We start from the raw sequence: 14119 nt of genomic DNA on the forward strand, positions 1-14119 counted from the left end.
GCCCTAGGCTCATCTTGTAGATTTCCTGCCCTTGTCATAGGATCCCCTAAAATCAACTATTTCTCCAGGAAGCCCTTGTACCTTTTACTGAAGCATGGTATTAGAAATCAAGATAGGGAGACGCCGGGGTGGCTCCACGGTTATATGTCTGCCTTTGGCTCAGGGTATGATCATGGGATCTGGAATCAAGTCCCGCCTCGGGCTTCTTCCAGGGAGTCTGCTTCTCCCTCTGTCTGTGTCTCTTCCTCTCTCTTTCTCTGTCTCTCATGAGTGAATAAATAAAATCTTAAAAAAAAAAAAAAAAGAAACCAAGATAGGAGCATTCTGTTTTATTTTGTCCATTTAAAAAACAAACAAACAAAAAACAATAAAAAAAACAGCAATTGCAAAGACAAACGCCTTGCTGGATAATAGCTTGGATATGTTGGGGCATACAGAGAGCCCCTCATTCCACACACAGAAGAGGCACTGACAGAGAGGGACCCACATCACACCAAGGGACATTCCTAGACAATGGGCTCATTTCTACTTTAGGCCCTTCTTAAATCATATGTGACTCCCTTTCCTAAGCCAGGATTTTTCCTTTGTATTAGGCAATGAGATAGAAATTTCAGAATGCTGGGTCAAAAGTATTCCTACTGATGATTTATTCTCTTACCGAGAACAATTTTTACAAAGTCACATACCACCCAGAGTTGCATGAGATGTCTTCTTTGTTCAAAAGTCCTGATGGTTGCTTTAGGAGCTAGATGAATGCAGACAGTTTGCCCTGCAACCAGCTGACTTATTCTAATTTCTTCAGTTGCTTTATCTGGGCAGAAATGAGGGGCAGAGGTAACAGCCAACTATAACTGTGTTACTTCACTGGAGGTGGGTTCAATGAACAGATCCTTTTCTAGTAAATATGAAAATAGTGAGCAAGCATTAGATGTTAGGGTTGTGACAATGCTTATATGAGCGGTAAGCGGTATCTGGTCATCTGTCTTAGCTGCCAGCACTCTCCTCACCATCATCACCATTGTCACATCACCATCCTTCCAGGGAAGGATCATGAGGATCTTTGTGTGATTTACTTAAAGACCATGGGGGCGGGGAGCGGGGGTGGAATGACAACTTGCCAAATCTTGCTTTTTCGCCACCAACATTATTATCTGTGCATTGGTGGGAGGGCTTTAACCCTGTGAAGGAGGATTTAGCCAAGGTCTTTCTAGAGCCCGCTGTCCACGGTCCTTGGGGACTGCCCCCACCAGCCTTTCTACCACAAGCCATGCAGGGCAGCATATCATTCCTAGAAGGACCATCAGAGGGACCCTTGGTGCAGGACGTGCGAGAACAGGCAGGGTAATGATAGCCCTTGTCACCCTTGGTGGGTGAGGGAAGCGTGCCAAAGCCATGGTGACTGAGTCACAGCAGGTTTCTGGTCTACTCCTTCCCAGCAGTGAGGTTTCTTTTGGATTATTTTTATAGTATTTAACAGAGGATGGCCACGTGGTGAGCCCTTTAATTTTTCAAATGGTAAACACAGGATAAGATGAAATCTGTTGTTGACTATAGCTCCCGACTAATGTAGGGTCCCTTGCAAGAGCCCCAGATTCTGTGCCCATACAGCCCTGTGCAGCTAGTATGCTCACTTTTGACTGATCTCATTTTAAACTCATTCAATGAATTTAAATTCATTTCCACACATCCCACTGCACCCTCAGTGCTGCTCAGCAGCCACACCCTATTCCCCCACTCCTCCTCCCTCCTAGTTCATTAAAACGCCCTCCTCCATCCTCACACTCAAGCTCCTGGCATCACTGAGAAACTAGAAGCCAACAGAAGAGACCTTTGTAAGTTCCCATCTCCACATCCACCCCCCACCCACCCTCCCTACCCCCTGCTCGGATCTGGGCCATTATACTCTACTTTGCAATAAAAATAGATGAAAGGTCCATGTTTCTCTCCACGGACTTGACACATCCCTCCCACCCACCGCCTCCATTCACAAACTCTCATCCCCTCTCACCTACTCAAAGTCCTGATGCCCGCAGCTCTCCAAGCACTCCCCTGTATCATTCTTTCTTCCCCCCTCTCCATTGGATTATTTCCATCAGCATTAAAACACATCTTTCCCATCTCAAAAAAAATCTTTAAGGATCTTTTTTAAATGTTTTAATTGTGGTAAAAGACATATGACATAAAATGTACCATCATAACCATTTCTAAGAGCACAGTTCAGTCGTGTTAAGTGTATTCACATTGTTGTGCTTTCAGTCTCCAGAACTTCACCTTGTAAAACCAAAACTCTATCCCCATTAAATAACTCCCCATTCCTTCCTCCCATCCAGCCCCTGGAAAACACTATTCTACTTTCTGTTTCAATGGATTTGACTATTCTAGGTACCTTAAATTAGTAGAATCATGTACTTTTTGTGACTGGCTTATTTCACTTAGCAAATATCTTCAAGTCTTACCCATGATGTAGCATGTGTCAGAATTCCCTTCCTTTTTAAGGCTGAATAGTATTCCCTGGAGTGTAGACACCCCCTTTATCTATCTATTGCAGTTGCTTCCTTATGGTCTATTGTGACTAGTGCTGCTATGCACTTGAGTGTACAAACACCTCTTGGAGAGCCTGCTTTCAATTCTTTTAGGTATAGACCAAGAAATGGAATTCCTGGGCAATTCTAGTTTAAATTTCTCGAGGAACTGCTATATTGCACCATTTTATATTCCCACCAACAGTGCACAAGTGTTCTGATTTCTCCACATCCTTGCCAACACTTTATTTTTATCTGTGTTTTGATAGTAGCTATCCTAATGGGTATGAGGTGATACCGCATCGTGGGGCAAACATTATTTGATCCAACGTTTCCTTCTTGCTCTAATTTTTGGCTCCCCCTCCAGACAAGCCTTCTTGAAAGAGTTGATCCCAATGCTTCTCTTCCCATTACTTTTGAGATAATTTCAATCGGGTTCTCATCCCATCCACTGCACTACCACCTCTCTTGCTGAGAAGTTGCTACATCTAATGGACACATCTAGTCTTCCTTGTGATCAGAGCTCTTTTTTTTTTTTTTTTTTTTTGTGTGTGATCAGAGCTCTTGACATGGCTGACTCTCCTTTGTGAAACACTTTCTCTCAGTTGGCTCCCACAAGGCCATACTCTCCCAGATTTCTTTCTACCCCACTGGATGTCTTTCCTGGTTTCTTTTTCTGGTTCCTCCTTGTCTCTCCAAGACTCTTCATGTTGGAGTCTTGCAGGACTCAGTGCTTGGATTTTTCTCTTCTCCATCTACACTCCTTCTATTATTCTCTGATTATCTTACCCATTATCATGGCCCTTAAATATCAGCTCTATATTGATGATTCTCAAATTAAGTCTCCCTTTAGATTTTCCCTCAGAAGGCCGTACTCCAGGACATGCATGCACCTGCCTATTTAACATCTCTATTTGGATGTAGGCATTGCTACTTTGACATGTCCAAAAATAGCCTCTGGTCTTCCCTAGTCAACTCCTCCCTCCTCTGTCCAAAAAACCCTTTACTCCACTTGCAGCTTTCCTGGCTCAAACCTCAGAGCCATCCTTGACTTCTTTCACACACACACACATCACAACCAGTGTGTCAATAAGTCCTGCTGTTCTACCTTGGAAATCTATTCAAGGAGGCCCATCTGTCTACCTCTCATCACCTCCACTGCTATCAGTCATGAAAATCCAACCTACCATCATCTCTCATCTACTCTAGATTACTGGTCTTCCCATTTTTGCCTGTTCAATCAATGTTAAAATGTCAGATCCTGTAGCTTCTCTGCTTTAAAGAACTCAGAGTAAAAGCCAAAGAACTTACAGTGCCCTGCAAAGCCCTGTGGTTGTGTTACCTCTCCAGTATCACTTTTGCTTCCCTACAGAGGCATAAACTGTCTAGGCATGCGTCTGTCTCAGGATGTTTGCACTTGATAGTCTCACTCACTGGAATATTTTTCCCACAGGCACTGGTATGACTTGCTCCCTCATCTCCCTGAAATCTTTGTGCAGTGTCACCCAAGAGTGCCCTAACTGTTCCATTTAAAAATTTCAATCTAAAGTACAACTCCTCAATTGAACTTCCATCTCCCTTCTCTATTTTTACCTCCAGCTATTATCACCTTCTAACATACTATATCACATACTTATTTATTCTACTTATTGTCTATTACCCCCAATAGCAATTTTACCTTCAATTCCATGAGGGCAAAGACTTTTGTCTGATTTGTTCTCCTGTTGTATCCCTGGTAACTAGAAGAGTATCTGGTTTGCAATAGCCACTCAATACATATTTGTTGAGTGAAGACATGAATAAATGTGGAATGAGTGCATAATTAGCAGTAAGAATACTGCTTTTTTTCATGACTGTTATTATTATTCTATCTTAAAAATCCAGGAAGCAAGTTAGGATATGGGTGAGGTCTGCCTATGATTAACAACAGAATGCAGACCCTTGCTACGCAAAGTGTGGTCCACAGACTACAGCATCAGCAGTGCCTAGAAGTTTGTTAGAAATGCTGAATCCCAGGTCCCACCCCAGACTTTCTGAATTAGAATCTACATTTTCATAGGACCCCCTAGGTAACTGATTGCATCTTAAAGTTGAAAAGCACTGGAGCAGTGGCCCATAATCTTAACTGTGTATTAGAATCATCTGAGTACTTTTTAAAACTCCTGATGCCTTGGTCCCACTCCCAGAGACTGATTTAACTGGTCTGGAGTAGAAAACAGACAGGTCAGTGGTGAAGAGGAGAAGTGACTGAATTATTCATTATTTTTTTGATGGTGAACAAGGATTAGACGATTTTCTGTCAAACCTTGGTACGGAGAGTGACTTGTTGGCATTGACATAATCAACCAACCAGTCATCTCCATCTTATTCCATAACAGCAAATCTCAGCTCCTCCTTTGTGATTTCCAGTGAGTCCTTTAAGGCGGCTGCTTCTCACCACCAGAGAATACACCCAGGACCACACTCAGGCTGTCCTTGACAGTTTCTGCTGTTGGAAATAAACACTGAGCAGTATGTCAACCTCTTGGAGAAATGGTTTCTGTTCTTTTTTCCCCAGCAGGATGTAGTGATCTATGTGAGCAGAAAGCTGAGCGGAGACTGAGGAGAGCTTCAGAATCAGTCTCTGGTTGCTGTTGGGAAAGCCCTGTCCACAGGATTCTAGGGATTTGCAGCCTGGGAACTGCCCTGCATCCTGCATTCAGAGGGCTCATAGGCCTCAACTATTCATACCTCTTCTGTTCCCACACTCATTGGCTGATAGTCATTTCCTGGGTGGCTCCACCATAAGGGTGGAGTGTAGAGCTGATCTCTGAGTGTGACCCCAAACACTCATGAATTTTGATCATGAGCTTGAATCTGAAGTTCAGCCCCTTACTTGCACAATAGAAAGGTGTAGAAAAATGATAGAGTAGCAATGGTTAACTGATGTCCAGGAAAAACTAGGGGCAAGTGTGGAGAGCATTTCCAGATTTTCCTTGACCAAATGGGCTCTGTCTTGCAGCTCAAGTCTCGGGTTCTTATGACTCCTTTAGCCCTCTCGCCTCCACGAAGCACACCGGAGCCCGACCTCAGTTCCATCCCTCAGGATGCAGCCACCATACCCAGCTTGGCGGCCCCACAGGCTCTCACAGGTAGGTCAGCTGAATGACCTCTAAAGGCTGTGATGGCCAGCAGGCCATCTAGCAGTTACTCTGTGAACTGGAGAGCTGCCACTGAGATAGCTCCGATGAAGGACTTAGTGTGTTAGCTGGACAGCAGGGAGGACAACCGAATTCTCTGAGAACATTAGCTTAAGTGTCTCATAGATAGGATTACTTGAAACTTGGTTTTCAATGCATCTTAGGTTCAGCTGGTTTTCTTAAGATGGGACTAGAAAGGGGGGTTTGGTGGTCCAGTTTGGTGGCTCTTCACAGAGCCAAGTTTACTTCGCACCAAGAGTGAGCCTGCTTACCTTAGAGAACTTCCATCCCTGTGTTTGTGCTTCCAGGTCTCCTAAGGACCCTAACTTCCCTTAATCCCACCTGCTGTCTCCAATCCAGTCAGAATAGAGTTCAGTCTGGTCTTTCTCATGTCTGCCAGCAAACATTTCTATTATAAGAGTACCTGCAGTAGGATGACATCTCTCTCTCTCACACACACTCTCCCCCTCATCACAAGCCACCCATACCCCCTAACTCACGTGAACCCCATCAGTTTCCCTCCCATTGCTCTTTGGAAGAAACCAAACTTGTTTATGTGGCCAACAGAGCCCTGCAGTTCACGGCTCTTCTCTCAGTCCCTAGAGCCAACCCCTCCCCTTAGGGCTTCAACATATTGCCTTCCCTCTCTCTGGAACAATCTTCTCTCTGGTCGCCCATCTCCTCCCGTGTATCTCAATTCAGGCATTCCTTGCTCCAGAAGGCCTTCACTGACTTTCCTGCCAGGGTCCCCAGGATGGGCCCTCCTAGCACCTCCTCAGGGTGTCTTGAAGTGACAGTCCTGCATGGCTTCCTGTAGTGCTCCCAGTAGCTCTGCCTTCCCAATTGGCCCCCCAGCTCCGTGAAGCCAAGGACCCTGTGAATCTGCCTACCTAGCACAGTGCCTGGCATAAAGGTCCCTTATTGATTAGATTTCCATAATTATCTTGGATGAGTAAAGAGAAGGCAGCCTGGTGGAGGGGAAAGAGTGCAGATTTTGACATCACAAAGACTTGAGTCCAAATCCCTGTTGCACCACTAATGAAACTTTAGACTTTAAAGCAGCCATCTGACCATTAAGCCTCAGTTCTTCATTAGTTTCTTCATTAGTGGAGGAAGTAATCGTACCCCACTCCCAGGCTTGTCTTGAGAATCACACAAGATGAAACATACAAAGAGCCTGGAATAGAGTAAGTGCTGAATAAAAACTTTCTTCCCCTTTGTTGTTGCCATTTAATCCTTTCCAAATCCTGTTGTTCTCTTCTTTAAGTTCTTTTTGGACATTGTTTTGCCCTAGTGGCCCCCAAGGTAAGATCCTCATACCCTGGGCTAGGGGTGAGGGGGAGACAAAAGAGGCGTCGTTGCTATAGGGAAGAAAATATTGACACCTATCACTAATTTTTACTTCTATCTCATTCTTTAAAATTCTCTATGTCTTGATTATGTTTTAAAATGCATGCAAATATATTAAAACAGTCAAGAATGTATATAACCTATAAATAAATAAACACATTTTGGGGCATGTGCTCAAATATACTGATGGGGTTTATGACTTTAAAGTGTGGGGACCATTGGTCGGGCTCACCTAAATGGGCAGCTGAGTAATACATCTCTGGGATTATAAATAGCACTCTCTTTAGAATTTCATTGAATATATAGTCTTTGGAATAATCAGCATCGTCTTAATTTTTTCATTCATTGAAAGTTAACTAAAAAAATTGGCAAACATTACGTGTAACTTCACAGATTCTTTGGAGGATGAAGGAAGATTTTGTATGGGTACATGCCCGGTATGGAAATACATTTATACACATGGTCCACGTGGGCCTCCATAATTGTCTGCAATTCTGACTTGAGTACATAAGAGGGGACCCACCTGTCTATTTGTTCCCAACTAAGAGGTTCTCTTGAGAGCAGGCCCAGAAGTCCGGAGTGATTGGCTCTCTGGCCTCTCTTATTTCTCAAGTTGGGAAGAATCACTATCACTTTTGTCTTTTTCAGCTTCCCCAAGGTGAGGGCCAGGGGGGCACGGCTGAGGCATCCCCCATGCACACAGGAACAGCCCCCTGGCATGATGCAACCGATGCTAAGGGCTTTGTGGGTCTCTGTTTCCACAGTCTGTCTCTACATCAACAAGCAGGCCAATGCAGGGCCGTACCTGGAGAGGAGGAAGGTGCAGCAGCTCCCCGAGCACTTTGGGCCCGAGAGGCCCTCGGCGGTCTTGCAGCAGGCCGTGCAAGCATGCATCGACTGTGCCCACCAGCAGAAGTTGGTCTTCTCCCTGGTCAAACAGGGTTATGGTGGTGAGATGGTGTCAGGTAAGGCCCTGGGGCAGGTTGTATGAGGAGGGCCGTGGGTATCTCTCCAAAGAGGAAAGAAGCCATAGTCAGGCTTAAGGGACAGTGTGGCCAGGGTCTGTCTTCCATCTGCTGGGCTCCAGGAGCCTTGAATGAGTCTGTGTGCTGAGGTCCTTTCTCTGGGCTCAAGGGGAAGATCCTTCTAGACCTGGACAAGAAGATTGAACATCTGAATCTTGTTTCACTATCCCTCACTTCCAGCTCATCAAGAAATCCTATTGCTCTAACTTCAAAATATATCCAGAATCCAGCCACATTTCACCTCACAGCAGCCATTCGAAAACCACATATGATTCTTAGCTCTCTCTGGTTCTTTAAAACTCAAAGTCAGATCATGCTCCTCCCCTGCCCTACACCTTCAGTGGTTCTCATGTTACTCCAAGAAAAACTCACTTCCTTGTGAGGACCCAGGGGCCTTATGTGACCTGGGCCCGCCTACCTCTGATCGCGAGGTCACTTCTCCTGAATCCTCACTCTTCTGCAGCTATGGTGGCCTTCCTCTTCCCCCCGTTATCTTCAACCATCCCATCTCTGGGGTCTTTGCACCTGCTGTTGTTTCTGCAGTGTTCTGTCCCCAGCTATCTATGTGTAACTTGCTTCTGGATTTCCTTCGGGTTTCTTTTTTTTTTTTTTTTTTTTTTTTTTCCTTCGGGTTTCTACTCAAATGGTGCCTTATCCAGGAGCCTTTTTCTGACCGCCCTGTCTAAGATATCAGTCCTTGTCACTATCTATTGTCCCTTACTCTGCCTCACTCTTTCTTCATGGTACATATCATCACCATGCAGGGCAGTGGGGAAGCTCTTGGTCCCAAGCACCTCTCAAGAGGTGGGTTGTTGTCTTTTTTAAAAGATGCTTCAGGGTCAGTCCCTTCTCCCATTGTTAACCATCTTCCAGTTTCAGCCCTACCTCAGCAGCTTCCAGTGGTAGTGGCAGTGTCACCCCAGGTGAGAGGCAGGTTGAGAGCTCTGCCCCCTCCCAATGCTTGCCTGCAGAGCTCTTTCTGCCCTGCCTGTGGCTCTTTACACAATTGTCACCACCTGCCCTTAAGCCCTAGAGCACCAGGTCTTTGCAAGGTGTCTTGATTCCAAGGGGACAGTCTGATATCTTCTGATATCTTCTTTGGCCCAATGTCAAGGGCATGGCCTCCATACCACCAGGAGATAGGGAGAAGATTCCCTAGCAATGGGGAGCTGCAGATGACCCTGCCAGCTGTCTAAGAGGGGGTCGGGGGAGAGGGGCCTCTAATGTCACTGGGCATTTTATTTAACTCTAGATCCTCAGGGCTTGGGGTTGGGGAAGTTGTCCAACACAGCTTCCCCAGCCTGGTTGGTTCTGCCTACCTTCTGGAGTTCCTTCTGAGCAGGAAGCTGGGTCTGACTTGCTGGTAACTGATTAAAATAGAACTTGGCAAGGTCTAGGTGCATGTGTTTGACCCAGGATGACTTTTAAGAAACTTTAGCAGAAGCAGAGACAAGAGGAAAAAATACTGCACCAAAAGAGGCCAAGAGGAGAGTCTTGTCAGCCTTCTGGGATCCCATTGGCCATTCTTCTCCTGGTTTTTGTCTGAGAGCCAGGTTCTCAAACCTGGGCTGCCCTCTGAGGTTGAAGGCTTTGTCCTTTTCCTTGCTGAGTAGCAGGGCCCAAGACACAGAGACATGGTGCAGAGAGAAAGCTTCCCCTGTACTGTGCGCCCACCCTCTTGAGCAAATTCTACCTGAGTTCTTTATGGCCCCTCTCCCTAAGCTGGGAGAGCCAATCACATTTTCCCTGCTCAGCCCTTCTGTGGCCTCAGGGGCCTTGGCACTGGGGAGCAGGTTCCACAGTGCCTGGCACCAACACAAGCCTGGGCGGAGGCCTGCCAACTTTCCCTTGGCTGAGGGATTCCCAGGAAGTCCAGAGCTGAGCACTCACTCGGTCTTAGTGTCTTGGAGAAGGCGGAAGCACTAGGGGACTCTTCATGCTGCCTTCTTGAGGTTGCAAAGTGGTAAGGTGGCCTTTGACATTACTGACATGCTATGGAGGCTCAGCAAGACTGTGATAGCACCAGGATGGCTCAGGGAGGGACTCAAGGAGAAATAACTAGACTCTCGCACTCTCTACCTAGAACCTAATCCTTAAGGCACTGCTTTCCAAACATTCCCATGGCACAACACAGGAAATGGTGACATTGGTGCTGGCACAGTGAGCTAAAGGAACCCGACTGCCATGAGCGGGCCTTGGCGAAGGACCAGTAGTGCAGTACCCTGGATCCCTCACTCTGTCTGAGCCACACTATCCCAGAGGGGTAGACTTTATGGTCTCACAAATGCCACATCTGCTTCTAGGATGTGGCCCTTCCAAGCACCTCTGGGAGTGTATGAACATTGATTTAAGGGACAGACCTGATGACCCAGACTCTCCTGTTGTGGGTTCAGTTTCCATCACACTTAGTCTTCTAAAATATTGGAGGTCAACAGCAATACTCGTACTAAGAGGGAATCTCCAGAGTGTGTGAGTGGCTAGGATAAATCCCTTAGTGACAGCTTTTTGCCAGATCTCCCAAATAGAGTCACCTGGAGCATTAACATGACAGGCAAGTGCCACTTAGAGGCCACATGAGCTGGAAAAATCACTCTATACCCTCTTCCCAATCTCCTCATCTGTAACATGGGGTAATAACTTTTTGTCTACTGTCCTCACCAGAGAGTCAGGAAGCCTGAATGAGCCGATGGATGTGAATGCTCTTGTCAAACTATAAACCAAAAATGGATTATTTTGATTTCTAATTAAAATATCTTGTTTTTATTTTAGTTCTAAAATCAAAACTAGTTCTGGTGTTGCCCTTGCCCCAGTCCCTGCCATGTGCCTGCCTTGGGATAAAATATGGAAAACAGGGCTGCCCTGTAGGTGTTGACAATGAATGGCGGAGACCTGGCTGGGAGCAAATTGTCCTCTTAGGGTCTGCTCCTGTGGAACAGCGGAGCTGGTATTCAAGCGTCATGGGGTGAGAGAGGCTGCGAGGACAATTATAGAAAGGAACATCCTGGAAGAAACATATTTCTTCTAAATTCTAGTAACCCTATAGAAATTGAATTTCATCTAGAATCACCGTGGAGAAATTATTGTTCCTTTTAAGGGTTCTTCCCCAGAAGGGTAGAAAGAACCCTGAACTCTATGATGCTGGATTAGAACTAGAGACCTCAGCATGAACCCAGGTTTATTTGGATATATCTGTCTATCTAGATCTAGATCCCCTAATCAATCTATTGATTGAACTCGCTCTATCCATCTCTCTCTCTCTCTCCCCAGAGAAATAATCATAATAGAATTGTATACATACATATGATTCTTAGCTCTCTCCACCGGAATGACCCAAAGCTATTTACACTCCAGTAGCAATGAGCATATCCAGTGTCCAAATCTTGGTTTCTAAAGATCACTCTTCAGTAACAGGTAACTAAGGCTGTTGGAGAAATGGCTGATTTAGGGCAGGGGCAGGAAAAATTCACAATGAATTTGAAGCATATTGAAGTGTCAGTAACCAAAAATTGCTTTAAAAAATGGGGGCATGTCATAGGGACACAGGACACCAAAAGTCCCAAAGACAAAAGATGGAGCAAATTAAGCAACAAAATAAATAGTATAGTATTGGATAACCTACAATGCAAAATACATATATTGCATCTACACTGATATTAATAAATAATGGATGGAAGGAGGGAGGGAAGGAAGGAAGGAAGGAAGGAAGGAAGGAAGGAAGGAAGGAAGGAAGGAAGGAAGGAAGGAAAACGGAAGTTTTCTCTTATGAAGAATTCAAATGATATAGAGACTCTCCCCTCCTCAGGAGGTAGAGCTTAATCCCTTCACTGCCCTTGAGTGTGAACATGACCTTGTGACCTGTTTCCAAAGAAACAGGGAGGGTGCAGTGGAGAAATGCAGCAAGCACTATCTGGCCAGGTGATGAAGGCTGACATCCCATTGATGTCCTGTGGACATCACATACCCCTGATCTGATGTGATGACAGGGGCGCTTCGATTCTTCCCCCAAAACCTTAATCCCAGTCAGATCATGAGAAAAACATTCGAAAACCACATATTGAAGGACATTTAACAGAATACCTGACCGGTACTTTTCAAAACTGTCAAGGTTATGCCAAACAAGGAAAGACTGGAAACCAGTCCCAAACCAGAGGAGACTAAGGAGATGTGACAACTAAACCCAGTATGGGATCCTGGATGAGATCCTGGAACACAAACAGGACATTAAGTGACAGGTGAAATCTGAATAAACCTTAGTTAAGAACAAAGCACAACTTAACAAAATCCTCCTTGCATGGACCCATGGCCCTCGTGCCCCATTGTGAGTTGCTGTCTCTGTGGCTTTCCAGTCTCGGCATCCTTTGATGGGAAGCAGCACCTGCGGAGCCTGCCTGTGGTGAACAGCATCGGGTATGTCCTCCGCTTCCTCGCCAAGCTGTGCCGAAGCCTCCTGTGTGATGACCTCTTCAGCCACCAGCCCTTCCCCAGGGGCTCCAGGGGCTCCGAGGAAGCCCAGGAGAAGAAGGAAGGCAGGATGGAGTCAGGTAGGCTTTGTCTGTCTGTCTTCCCTGTGCGCACAGGTGGTCCCAGGTGTCCCTGCCCTCCTGGAAGCTCTGGTGAGCTCTCCTGCTGGAGGCTCCCAGGCTGCTTCTCTGCCTACCTCCTACCCAGGGGAAGGTCAGGAATGGCCAGGACGAAGGCTGCCTAGACAGTCCCCATACAGGCTGTAGTGGGAAGAGATTATTCCAGCTACTGAGAGCTGATGTTAGAGCTTTCAGGCCTATGGTGCTAGAATTTAGACAATGAGACCACATCACATATAATGAATGATTTTCTTCACTCTCCTCTAATTAAGACTCTTGGACACTTATCCATCATTGCTGAGTCACTGAAAGTCTACAACAGTGAGGAACAAAGGAATCCTGAAGAAACTAGGGCTAAGGAATAGATTATTTTGGTCTTACCTGAGGGCCACAGGGACCCACCCACCCACATCAATAGGCCATGAGTCAAATAGGTTTTTCAGTAAGAGTCAGTGTTTCTCTGTCATCGCAGGATGGAAAGTGATCCAGGGGCTGACTGCCTTTTGTTGCAGAGTAGCTCAGCATAGGAAAGCTGCTGGGAAGGTTGGTAAGGGCACGTAGGGGCCACAACGTTGTCTGCTCAAGGGGCTAGGAACCTCCACTTAGTGATCTTGAGTAATGGATTCGTAAAAAGTTGAACATGAAAAAAATATATAATAATAATAATAAAAAAGTTGAACATGACTCTAGGCCCAGATTCCAAGTTCCCGAGGATGAGCAGAAATGTTGCCTTTTTTCTTTGTCTGGAAGCAGTATTGTTGATATATAAAGAACGCATAGCCAGTGAAACTGGAACCTAGGCATTATGTCATTCTACAAACATTTACTGAGCCTCTTCTGGTCTAAGCATCATGTGAGATCTTGTGTTGTGATAAGACAAATGCATGAGCTTAGGAAAGTTTTAGGGGTATTGAGTGACTACTACAAAAAATGCAAAATGAATACATTCACACGTATGTGGTCACAGATAGGCTTCGAGCCTTCAACAAAAAGATGCTTATAATAAGAGTGGCTCTATCTTAAGCTTAAGAGGACAGCAGGGAAGAAAAAACCCAGATTCTTCGCCTAGGTTTTTATTTTTAGATACTGTCAAGAAGGCTGTTTACGATTTTACATTAATCTCCCTGAGGCCTGGGAAATGGGAAGAAATTTGGCCTCTACAAAAAACGCTACCTAATTAAATATGGTCTATGTGAGCAGATACTATATATATTTGTGTTTTATTGTTTTTGTTTGTTTTGTTTGTTTGTATTTGATGTCTCTACATGTGCAAGCTTGGGAAAATCTTTTCTTCTCTCTGAGCCTTCATTTCCTAAATAGGGTGTTGGGGTTGCTCATGCATGGTGCGCTTTCTGGTCCTGACAGTATGGCTCTGGCCTCTCCTGTAAGCCTTAGCTGACTCAGGAACATATCTTAAAGCTAATGTGTCTTTTAGTGAATCTTGCAGTGGGGAGAGCAGAATG

The 14119-nt window shown here is 45.4% G+C and overlaps 1 protein-coding gene across 1 annotated transcript in view; it reads left to right on the forward strand.

Annotated features, from left to right (window-relative positions):
• SCML4 (Scm polycomb group protein like 4) overlaps positions 1–14119 on the forward strand; it is a 105477-nt gene that overhangs the window by 58835 nt on the left and 32523 nt on the right. Inside the window, exons 4-6 of the mRNA XM_041768806.1 lie at positions 5524–5653; positions 7816–8016; positions 12423–12617. Coding sequence (XP_041624740.1) covers positions 5524–5653; positions 7816–8016; positions 12423–12617 — 526 coding nt within the window. The remainder of the gene's footprint in view (positions 1–5523; positions 5654–7815; positions 8017–12422; positions 12618–14119) is intronic.

The sequence above is a fragment of the Vulpes lagopus genome, chromosome 1, assembly GCF_018345385.1.
Source record: "Vulpes lagopus strain Blue_001 chromosome 1, ASM1834538v1, whole genome shotgun sequence".
Taxonomy (NCBI): Eukaryota; Metazoa; Chordata; class Mammalia; order Carnivora; family Canidae; genus Vulpes; species Vulpes lagopus.